Source organism: Paramormyrops kingsleyae, chromosome 4, assembly GCF_048594095.1.
Source record: "Paramormyrops kingsleyae isolate MSU_618 chromosome 4, PKINGS_0.4, whole genome shotgun sequence".
NCBI lineage: Eukaryota > Metazoa > Chordata > Actinopteri > Osteoglossiformes > Mormyridae > Paramormyrops > Paramormyrops kingsleyae.
In genome coordinates, this window is record NC_132800.1 from 25,792,532 (window position 1) to 25,804,762 (window position 12,231).

The following is a 12,231-nucleotide window of genomic DNA, read 5'->3' on the forward strand; positions in this document are numbered from 1 at the left end:
ACAATCATTAGATCAGAAAGTATTTGCAGTTGGGTGGAAACCTTATATGTCTAAAACCATTCCTTTATTATTGTAATTATTGGTGAAAATATCTGATCTGCAAGCTCACAATGTGTTGAACTTATAGATCTGCTGCTATTTTCACAACTTATGTGTGACACTGCCCAGCAGCAATCTCCAATACTTATTGACCTAAATTAATTTGTTAAAAGACTATACTTCTTTTTTCTTTTTTTTTGACTAAAACTAGACTAAAACCTTTTTGAGTTTTTGTCGACTAAAACTGGACTAAAACTATCACATATAGAAGTGACTAAAATTTGACTAAAACTAATAAGCATTTTAGTCCAAAAGACTAAGACTAAGACTAAATCTAAGATGGTTGTCAAAAACAACACTGCTGTATACCCAGTCACACAAAAATGTTTCTATGTTGGTTATCCTTCAGAATGTTATTTGTATCCAGATAATCTACCATTTTCGCTTGGTTTATAGAACATAAGAACATAAGAACATAAGAAATTTACAAACAAGAGGAGGCCATTCGGCCCATCAAGATCTTTGGGGAGAACTTAACTAATAGCTCAGAGTTGTTAAAATCTTATCTAGCTCAGATTTAAAGGAACCCAGGGTTTTAGCTTCCGCTACAGGAGCAGGAAGACTATTCCATACTCTAACTACACGCTGTGTAAATAAGTGCTTCATCAAATTTGTTTTAAAATGTTCTCCCGCTAATTTCCACTTATGACCACGAGTTCTAGTATTTAGACTAATACTGAAATAGCCATTTGGCTGAACAGCATCCAGACCTGTTAGAATCTTATAGACCTGGATCATGTCCCCGCTTAGTCTCCTTTGCTCAAGGTTAAACAGATTCAGCTCAGCTAACCTCTCCTCATAAGACATTCCTCTAAGACCAGGAATCATTCTCGTAGCCCTCCGTTGCACCTTTTCTAAGGCAGCAATGTCCTTCTTAAGGTATGGTGACCAAACCTGCACACAATATTCTAGGTGGGGTCTTACCAAGGAATTATATAAATGTAACATCACCTCCCTTGACTTAAACTCCACACACCTACAGATATAACCCAACATTCTATTGGCCTTTTTTATTGCTTCCCCACACTGGCGAGAGTGGGACATGGAAGCATCAACATACACACCGAGATCTTTCTCGTAATCAGCTACCTTTATTTCAGTGGAACCCATAAAATATTTGTACTTTATATTTCTGCTCCCTGCATGGATTACCTTACATTTATCTGTGTTAAATTTCATCTGCCAAGTATCAGCCCAGTCGCTAATTAAATCTAGATCCTGTTGTAGCCTCTCTGCTGCTAGATCAGTATCTGCTACACCACCCACCTTGGTGTCGTCTGTAAATTTAACCAGTTTACTGTATGTATTGGTGTCAATATCATTAATGTAAATTAGGAAAAATAGTGGTCCTAAAATAGAACCCTGTGGTACCGCACTATGAACGCAGACCCACTGTGACTTTGTGCCTCTAATAACTACTAATAGCTTCCATTACTTTTCCAGTTATGTAATTAAATAAATTAATAATTATATGCTGGATTACTTCTATCCCCTTTTCTCAATATGGGCATTATATTAGCATACTTCCAATAAGAAGGTATCACACCAGCAGATAAGGATTTCTGGAATAGTAAAGTTAAAGGTTGGATAATAATATCCCTCATCTCTTTTAAAAGTATAGGCAAGATGCCATCAGGGCCCTGTGATTTATTTATTTTGAGCTTAGCTAGGCTTTGTACCACATCAGCCTCAGTTATACATACAGTGCCCTCCGCAATTATTGGCACCCCTTTGTACAAGGGTAAGAAAAAATAGCTTCATCTCACACTGAAAAAATTAGAAAAATCCAACCTTTCATTGAAAAACAAAACCGTCATCAAGAAATATTATTTTTAACAAAAACACATGTGGCATGATTATTGGCACCCCTGCAAATTATAGTGAACACAATGTAACTGAAGCATGTTTCCCTTGTAAATTGTACATTTTTGAGTTGATTGGAGTGAATAGGAACCTTCAAGCTGTAATCCATGACTTCCTGATTATCTGGGGTACAAACATGAGGAGACACAGAGGCCAAATTCCCTTAGTCATCCATCAACATGGGAAAGATAAGAGAACACACAGACCAAATGAGGGAGAAGTGTGCTGACCTTCATAAGTCAGGGAATGGGTATGAAAAATAGCTACTCGCCTTAAAATGCCCTTTTCTACTGTTAGGGCAATAATTAAAAAGTGGACATCAACTGGACCTGTTAGAAACCTGCCTGGAAGAGGACCCAAGTTTATTTAGCCCCCACATACAGTGAGGAGGATCATAAGAGAGACAAAAAATCCCCAAGGATGACTGTTGGTGAATTACAAGACCAAGTAAAATCTTGGGGTTACCACGTCTCTGAAAAAACCATCAGAAGCCCCCTTCATGCTAACAGATTATTTGAAAGGTATGACAGACAGAAGCCTTTTCTGTCAGTTACTTAAAATGTAAGTGCCAGGAACATCACTACAAAACATCACTACAGCTTTGACTGGAATCAAATTCAATGGTCTGATGAAACAAAAATTGAGCTTTTTGGCAATAAACATTCAAGGTGGGTTTGGTGTAAACAGAAGGATGGATATAATGAAATGAACCTCATCCCAACTGTAAAATATGGTGGAGGTTCTGTGATGTTTTGGGGGTGTTTTTCCTCCAAAGGCCCCGGAAACCTCGTTAGGGTACATGGCACTATGGACTCCATGAAATACCAGGACATTTTATATCAAAATTTGGCTGCTTCTGCCAGGAAACTAAAACTGGGCCGTCATTGGATCTGCCAGCAGGACAGTGATCCTAAGCACATGTCCAAATCAACACAAAGATGGTTAGCTGACCACAGTATCAAGCTTCTGCCATGGCCATCTCAGTCCCCTGACCGGAACCCCACTGAAAACCAGTGGGCTGAGCTGAAGAGCAGAGTGTACAAGAGAGGGCCTCGGACCCTGGGTGATCTGGAGAGATTCTGTACAGAGGAATGGACTCAGATGCCCTGCTCTGTATTCTCCAACCTTATAAAATGTTATAGGGGACTCAGTGCTGTTATACTGGCAAAGGGGGGCTGTGCAAAGTATTAAAAGCAGGGGTGCCAATAATCATGGCACATGTGTTTTTGATGAAAATAATTATTTCTTGATGAAGGATTTGTTTTTCTTTGAATAAATTTATTTCAATGAAAGGTTGGATTTTTCAAAAAAATTCAGTGTGAGATGAAGCTGCTTTGCAAAAAAGTGGATTTTTTCTAACCATTTTTACAAATCTTTACAAGGGGTGCCAATAATTGTGGAGGGTGCTGTATATTGTTTATATACGACACTGTATTTGTACTAAATGCTGGTAAGTTAATCATTTCCTCTACTGTGAACACCCGTGTAAAATAATCATTAAACTCATTTACTGTATCAATTTCATTTTCAATTAAAAGGTCCTTACTATCCTGTAGATTAGTGATTCCAGCTTTTATAGTTCTTTTGGAGTTAAAATATTGAAAGAAACCTTTAATGCCATCATTAGCCTCCAATGGAATCTTCCTTTCGACATTCCACTTAGCGAGTCTAATGTTACTTTTTAACTCAACCTGTAGACTTAGATACTCCTGCTTTACTTTGAAATCATTGGTTATTTTCTACCTTAGTATCTCCAGCGTACAGTGTGGAATACCCAGTAATACTCACCTCACTACCCCTAGTTTACAGTGTGGAATACCCAGTAATACTCACCTCACTACCCCCAGTTTACAGTGTGGAATACCCAGTAATACTCACCTCACTACCCCCAGTTTACAGTGTGGAATACCCAGTAATACTCACCTCACTACCCCCAGTTTACAGTGTGGAATACCCAGTAATACTCACCTCACTACCCCCAGTTTACAGTGTGGAATACCCAGTAATACTCACCTCACTACCCCCAGTTTACAGTGTGGAATACCCAGGAAGACTGACCTCAGTATCTCCAGCTTACAGTGTGAATCCCCCAGTCCAACAGAGAGCAGCTTCACTCCTGAATCCTGCAGGTCATTGTCACTCAGGTCCAGCTCTCTCAGGGGTGAGGAGTTTGATCTGAGAGCTGAAGCCAACGTGTCACAGCATGTCTCTGTGAGATTATAGCTGTTCAGACTGGAAAAAGAAAATATGTTAAGACACAGACACATATATAACCTCCATCCATCCATCCATCCATCCATCATCTGCCGCTTGTCCGGGGTTCGGGTCGCGGGGGTAGCAGCTTCAGTAGAGGCACCCAGACCTCCCTCTCCCCAGCTAACCCCACCAGCTCCTCGGGGGGTACACCGAGGCGTTCCCAGGCCAGCCGAGAGATATAATCCCTCCAGCGAGTCCTGGGCCTGCCCCGGGGCCTCCTCCCTGTAGGACATGCACGGAAAACCTCTCCGGGTAGCCGCCCAGGAGGCATCCGCACCAGATGTCCAAACCACCTCAACTGGCTCCTTTCGACGTGAAGAAGCAGCGGTTCTACTCTGAGGCCCTCCCGGATATCCGAACTTCTCACCCTATCCCTAAGGGAGAGCCCAGACACCCTGCGGAGAAACCTCATTTCGGCCGCTTGTATTCGCGATCTCGTTCTTTCGGTCATTACCCATAACTCATGACCATAGGTGAGGGTAGGGACAAAGATGGACCAATAGATCGAGAGCTTGGCTTTTTGGCTCAGTTCTTTCTTAGCCACGACGGACCGGTTAAGCGCCTGCAGAACTGCAGACGCCGCTCCGATCCGTCTATCCAGCTCCCGATCTCGCCTACCCTCACTCGAGAACAAGACTCCGAGATACTTAAACTCCTCCACTTGAGGCAGTACGTCTTCCCCAACCCGAAGAGGGCAAACCACCCGTTTCCGGCTGAGAACAATGGTCTCGGACTTGGAGGTGCTAATCCTCATCCCTGCCGCTTCGCACTCGGCTGCGAACCGCCCCAGTGCCTGCTGGAGATCCCCAGCAGATGAAGCCAGCAGGACGACATCGTCTGCAAAAAGCAGCGAGGCAATCCTGAGGTCACCAAACTGGACACCCTCGACGCCTTGGCTGCGCCTAGAAATCCTATCCATAAATATGATAAACAGGACCGATGACAAAGGGCAGCCCTGGCGGAGCCCAACACGCACCTGGAACACGTCCGACTTATTGCCGGCAATGCGGACCAAGCTTCTGCTCCGTTCGTACAGGGACCGGATCGCCCACAACAGTGGACCCCGGACCCCATACTCTCGAAGCACCCCCCACAGAGCACCTCGGGGAACCCGGTCGTAAGCCTTTTCCAAATCCACAAAACACATGTAGACTGGATAGGCAAACTCCCAGGCCCCCTCCAGTACCCTTGCAAGGGTATAAAGCTGGTCCAGCGTTCCACGACCAGGACGAAAACCGCATTGTTCCTCCTGAATCCGAGATTCGACTATCGATCTCACCCTCCTCTCCAGTACCCCGGAATAGACTTTCCCAGGGAGGCTGAGAAGTGTGATCCCCCTGTAGTTGGAACACACCCTCCGGTCCCCTTTCTTAAATAAGGGGACCACCACCCCGGTCTGCCAATCCAGCGGCACTGTCCCTGACCTCCACGCACTGTTGAGAAGGCGTGTCAGCCACGACAGCCCCACAACATCTAGAGCCTTCAGGTACTCCGGGCGGATCTCGTCCACCCCCGGGGCCCGGCCACCACGGAGTTGTTTAACCACCCTGGCCACCTCAGCCTCAGTGATGGGCAAGCCCCCCCAAGCACCCTCGGGCTCTGTGCCCTCAGATGTCTCAAAGGCAGTATGCGTAGATGTATCTGAGGCAGGGTTGAGGAGGTCCTCAAAGTATTCCTTCCACCTCCGGATGATGTCCCCAGGTGAGGTCAACAGCCCCCCCACCCCACTATAAATAGTAGGAACCAGGAGCTGCTTCCCCCTCCTGATACTCCGTATGGTTTGCCAGAACCTTTTTGAGGCCGACCGAAAGTCACTTTCCATGGCCTCACCGAACTCCTCCCACGTCCGGGTTTTTGCTTCTGCGACCGCCCGAGCCGCGTTCCGCCTGGCCCGCCGGTACCCGTCAGCTGCCTCCGGAGACCCCCGGGCTAATAATTCCCGGTAAGCCTCCTTCTTCAGCTTCACGGCCCCCCTCACCTCTGGTGTCCACCATCGGGTACGGGGGTTACCGCCACGACAGGCACCGACCACCCTGCAGCCACAGCTCCGTACGGCCGCTTCCACAATGGAGGTCCGGAACAGTGTCCATTCAGACTCAATGTCCCCTACCTCCCCCGGCATGCAGTCGGAATTCTGCCGGAGGCACGAGTTAAAGCTCCAGCGAACAGGAGCCTCTGCCAGACGTTCCCAGCAAACCCTCACTATGCGCTTGGGCCTACCAGGTCTGACCGGCTTCCTCCCCCGCCACCTGAGCCAACTCATCACCAGGTGGTGATCAGTTGACAGCTCTGCCCCTCTCTTTACCCGAGTGTCCAAGACGGAGGGCCGCAGATCAGTTGATACGATTATAAAATCGATCATCGACCTGTAGCCCCGGGCATGTTCGTACCATGTCCACTTATGGACACCCTTATGCTCGAACATGGTGTTCGTTATGGACAAACCATGCATTGCACAGAAGTCCAACAACAGAACACCGCTCGGATTCAGATCAGGGAGGCCGTTCCTCCCAATCACCCCCTTCCAGGTCACACTGTCATTGCCCACGTGAGCGTTGAAGTCCCCCAGCAAAACAATGGAATCCCCCCGCGGCACGCCAAATAGCATACCGCTAAGGGAATCCAAGAAGGCCGGGTACTCCGAACTGACATTCGGCGCATAAGCGCAGATGACAGTCAGAGACCTATCCCCGACCCGAAGGCGCAGGGAAACAGCCCTCTCGTTCACCGGGGTAAACTCCGGTGTTAATGCACCGAGCTGTGGGGCCACCAATAGCCCCACCCCAGCCCGGCGTCGCTCACCCGCCGCAACTCCAGAGTAAAAGAGCGTCCAGCCCCTCTCCAGGAGATTGGTTCCAGAACCCAAGCTATGCGTTGAGGTGAGCCCGACTATATCTAGTCGATACCTCTCAACCTCACGCACAAGCTCAGGCTCCTTCCCCACCAGAGAGGTGACATTCCATGTCCCGAAAGCCAGTTTTGTCAGCCGGGGATCGGACCGCCAGGGCCTCCCTTGGCCGCCACCCGATCCACAATGCACCGAACCCCTGACATTCCCCTTGTGGGTGGTGGGCCCACCTGGGGACAGTCCCGCGTGCCTCTTTCGGGCTGTGCTCGCCAACGGGCCCCTCCCCCAGGCCTGGCTCCAGGGTGGGGCCCCGGTGACCCTAGTCCGGGCGAGGGAAACGGGACTTTGCTTTTAAACTTTTTCATGGGGTTCTTTTGGATTGCTCTTTGTCTGGCCCCTCCCCTGGGACCTTTTTGCCTTGGGAGACCCTACCAGGGGCTATTGCCCCCGACAACCTAGCCCCCAGGTTCACGGAGGCACGCAAACCCCTCCACCACGATAAGGTGGCAATCCAAGGAGGAGATATATACAGATCCAGCCACTTAAAATTTCCCCTCCAGTCTGGCTGGCAGCCAAATCCCAGCCAAGTTCCTTCCAATTACCATCCGAAAGGTAGAGCCCCCCTTCTTCTAGGGGTGGGCCTATATTTGACTATAAACCCGCCCATTCATTCACTTGCAGGGTGATACCATTAGATGGCGCTGTCTTTACAAAAACTTTACTTTTCTTTTTACAGGGTTAAATGATTGAATGGTCTTTGCTATGACTTAAAAAAGCTCATTTTTGTTTTAATTTATTTTATTTACTTATTTTATTTTAATATGCTTTATTGGTTTGTTTATTGTCTATTCTTATTTATCCTTTGTACAACACTTTGGTCCTACAGTATATTGATTTGTTTTAAAGTGCTTTATTTTAAGCATAGTCCACAAATTTTCAATAGGGTTCAGTTTGTTGGCTTTGGGAAGGCTGTTCTGATGTGTGTTGTGATCATTGTCCCTGTATCAACTGTCCAGCCATTGATTGTTGATACTGTAACTGTTGATTGATTAAAGAATTTGTAGGTCATTGGGAGTTCATGATCCTCACCTGCTGCAGCAATCAGAATCAGAATCAGCTTTTATTCGCCAAGTGTGCTGGGGCACACAAGGAATTAGTTTCCCACAGTTTGATACTCTCTCATACACAAACAATAAGTTAGAGCTGGGCGATAAATCAATTTAATTGATTAATTCGAATTTACAGTTCAGGACGATATGTTTTCATGAAATCGATTTTATTACTTTTTTTACACACAAGCGCCAAATGCGGAACTAATGCGATGCACCATTCCTCACGGGTAAATTAACACTGTAGCAGATTCACTAACAACATGGCAATGACAGGGGAAAAGATGGCACGTGCCCAAAGAAAGGTGTTGCTACTTCTGTAATTTGTAATTGTAATTGTAATATAATATGTCAAACCCAATGGCATAAAGTATTTACTTAATACTAAGCTGACATGATAAAATTATGTGTTTTTTTTCTATTGTTATTACAATATTACTTATTACTTTTATTTATAAGTTTGAGGGTGTATTGTGTTGTTGCCAGTTTTAAAATAAGCTATAGAGAAACCTTTCTAAAAGTGTTCACAATAATAACTGACACTTTATTGATCCCCGTGGGGAAATTGTGTTTATGCCTCCCTCAACTTGATCTTTGAAGAATAAGTTGTCTGTGAAGGCCACCTGTTGGGGCCTTGCTCAAGAAGCTGCAGACATACTGAGGCTGGGCTTGAACCAGTGACTTTCTGATTACAAGCACACAGCTTAGCCCACTGAGCCACACACTGCTCCTAAAGGTCAGGTTTAAAGTAAAAAAAGCTAAATAAAGTAGTTTGATTTTGAGTAGGGGAGGGGAGAATCGATTAAAATCGGAAATCAGATTTTTTGTGAAAAAATCTGAGATTTTATTTTTAGGCCATATCACCCAGCTCTACAATAAGTGACACTATAAAAACAAAATACCGTATACAAGAAATACTGTACAAATACAGTACAATACAATACAAATACAATACAAATGTGAAAAATTATAAATATTATAAATATACACAGGTGAGTAACACTGTGCAATTTTAAGGTGCGAGGTAGAGTGTAAACAGTTTTTGTAAACAGATCTGTAGCGCCTGCCAGAGGGGGGTAGCTGGAGAAGATTGTGTCCAGGATGTGACGGATCTGAAATGATTTTAACTGCTCGTTAAAATCTATGCTCGTTTAGCCGAACTAAAGTCCACAAATCGGATCCTGGCATAAGTTCCTGGACGGACCAGATGTTGCAGGATATAATGCAGCCCCATATTCACTGCATCATCCACCGACCTGTTTGCCCGATAGGCAAACTGCAGGGGGTACAGCTGGTGTCCTGTAATGTCCTTTAGATGGGCTAAAACCAGGCGTTCAAAGGATTTCATGACCACAGACGTCAAGGCGACAGGTCTGTAGTCATTCAGTCCTGTAATGGTGGGTTTTCTGGGGACCGTGATAATGGTGGAGCGTTTGAAGCACGAGGGAACTACACACAGCTCCAGGAATCTATTGAAGATGCGGGTGAAGATGGGAGCCAGCTGATCAGCACAGGTTTTGAGGCAGGAGGGGGATACACCGTCTGGTCCCGGGGCCTTCTTGGTTTTCTGTTTCTGGAACAGCCGGCTCACTTCCGCTTTGTGTATTCTGAGTTCCAGGGGGGAGGATAGGGGGGTACGAGGTGTGATGGGGGTTATTGTCTCTGGAGTGGGGTGGATGGGGGGTGTGAATCTGTTTATCTCAAACCTGCAGTAGAAGTTGTTCAGCTCATCTGCCAGGTCTTTGTTTGCTTCAGCGGGGGGTAGGGGTCGTCTGTTGCTGGTGATATCTCGCAGGCCTCTCCACACTGATGCAGGGTCATTGGCTGAGAACCGTTCTTTCAGCTTCTCAGAGTAGCTTCTTTTTGCCACTTTGATCTCACTGGTCAGCGTGTTCCTGGCCTGCCTGTACAGGGCCCTGTCACCACTTCTGTAGGCATCCTCCTTGGCCTGGTGAAGATGTTGCAGTTTGGGAGTGAACCATGGTTTATTGTTGTTGTATGTGCAGAAGGTCTTGGTCGGGACACACACATCTTCACAAAAACTGATGTATGATGTCACAGTGTCTGTCAACTCATCCAGATTATCAGATGCAGCTTCAAAGACAGTCCAATTAGTGCAGTCAAAACAGTCCTGCAGTTTCTGCTTTGCTGCATTGGTCCACTTCTTCACAGTTTTGACTACAGGCTTGGCACGTTTAAGCTGTTGCCTGTAAATTGGAATAAGATGGACCATACAGTGATCAGAATGTCCTAAAGCTGCCCGGGGGACAGAGCGATAGGCATCTTTTAAAATGGTGTAACAGTGGTCCAGTGTGATGTTGTCCCTGGTGGGGCAGTCGATATGCTGTCTGTATTTAGGAAGTTCCTGGTGTAGATTCACTCTGTTAAAATCACCAAGGACAATAAAAGGGAATAGGGATATTTTCTTTCCAGGGGGGGTGATCTGGTCAGCCAGCATGCATTTACATCTCAAGCTCATTTACATCTGAATGTTGGTGGTGCTGTTAGACTGTGAGAATTGTATGCTTTGAACTCTCCAGTGCTTTTTTAATACCATTCAGTGACTGATGTTGGGAAGACAATGGATATTTACTGTACACCTCCATGTTTCCTGGATTACTGACCCCAAGTCATTTCTGCTACATGGCTTTACACTGTACAATATTTATATTTACATTTAAAGCATTTAACAGACTTATCCAAAGCAACGTACAAGGTATCAAGGTACAATAAGCTGGGTTTAGAGGAGCTTACAGTTTTGATGGCGAGTCTGGCTCTGTGATGGAGGGATGTTAAAATGTTTTCTGTCTTGTGATTTCTTCTATTTCAGGGGCTTCTGGTGTGTTTAGCCGTTTAGATGGTGGACCAGACTTCACGAAATAGCGTTTCTAATGTGACTAGCCTTTTTCTGCGTATTGAAACTTTTCAGAAATGCAAGACTTTGCCAGTGCTTTTGTTCACCACCCGAGCGTATAGTCGTGAACAGATGTGAAATTTTGGCCAACTTTTTCATTGAAATTCGATTTGTATGTGTTCAGAAAAATTTGTGATCAGAGGCTTTAAAAGTGTTTATCCAAATAGGGACCTCAAAAAATGTCCCCAAAAGTAGGAAAATTTCAGGTTTTACTACACTTTGGGGGCAATTTGGTCCTCAAATGTGATCTATGCAAACCCACACACAAACACACACATACTACCAGTCAAAAGAGATGTTAATGACTTTCACACATTCAGTTGACCCCCCACCCCCAGCCCCCAGCCCCCAGCCCCCAGCCCCCAGCCCCCAGCCCCACCACTTTTCTTGTGCTTGTGGGCAGTTCCTTGCTCAGGGTATTTGCTATGGTGAACTTTCATGCAAAAAACATTTGCACTTTCAGGGTCCCTGTGTGGCTCAGTGGGCTAAGCCTGTGTGCTTGTGTTCCCTGGGTCACTGGTTCAAACCCAGCCTCAGCATGTCAGTCATGACTATACAGTGTATAAATGTTTTTGGTAGACAATCATACTTTTTTTCCACTATAGTCTTCTGGTTTCTAATTTACATGCCAACAACAGTTTTGACTGGTAGTGTGTAATGACTGTTTAGTAGTGTTTATTTAACCGACTGGCTTGATAGTCAGAATATGGAATAGTCTTCCTGATAACATAGTGCAAGCTGAATCCTTGAGTTCCTTTAAATCAGAGCTAGATAAGATTTTAACAACTCTGAGCTATTAGTTAAGTTCTCCCTAAGCGAGCTTGATGGGCCGAATGGCCTCCTCTCGTTTGTATAGTTCTTATGTTCTTATGATCTGAAAGCAGTGTTTCTTATGTTAAAAAAATAACCTCACCTTGACCGCTTCAAACATCTGTCTCATCTGTCTCATTGTTTCATTGTGGCCAAGCAGAGAAGTTAATGACACATTCACACATCACCCCCCCCCCCCCCCCCCCGTGGATGTGCAGCCACCAGCAGCCTATCCGGCTGTTAGCCAGACAGAAAGAAAGAACACACCTTTATTCTCCACAGTCAACCTTATTACTTTGTTTAGACCTGTAATTAGTCTGTCACACACATCT

General features: G+C 45.6%; 2 protein-coding genes across 3 annotated transcripts in view; one reads left to right on the forward strand and one right to left on the reverse strand.

Annotated features, from left to right (window-relative positions):
• Window positions 1–12,231, forward strand: part of LOC111846294 (protein NLRC3-like) — a 303,153-nt gene that overhangs the window by 220,083 nt on the left and 70,839 nt on the right. The gene's annotated exons all lie outside the window — the stretch shown is intronic.
• The window catches only part of LOC140588796 (protein NLRC3-like), a 32,924-nt gene that overhangs the window by 15,639 nt on the left and 5,054 nt on the right, over window positions 1–12,231 (reverse strand). For both annotated transcript variants that reach the window (XM_072710972.1, XM_072710973.1), the window contains exon 2: window positions 4,021–4,194. In XM_072710972.1, the coding sequence (XP_072567073.1) occupies window positions 4,021–4,194 (174 nt within the window). The remainder of the gene's footprint in view (window positions 1–4,020; window positions 4,195–12,231) is intronic.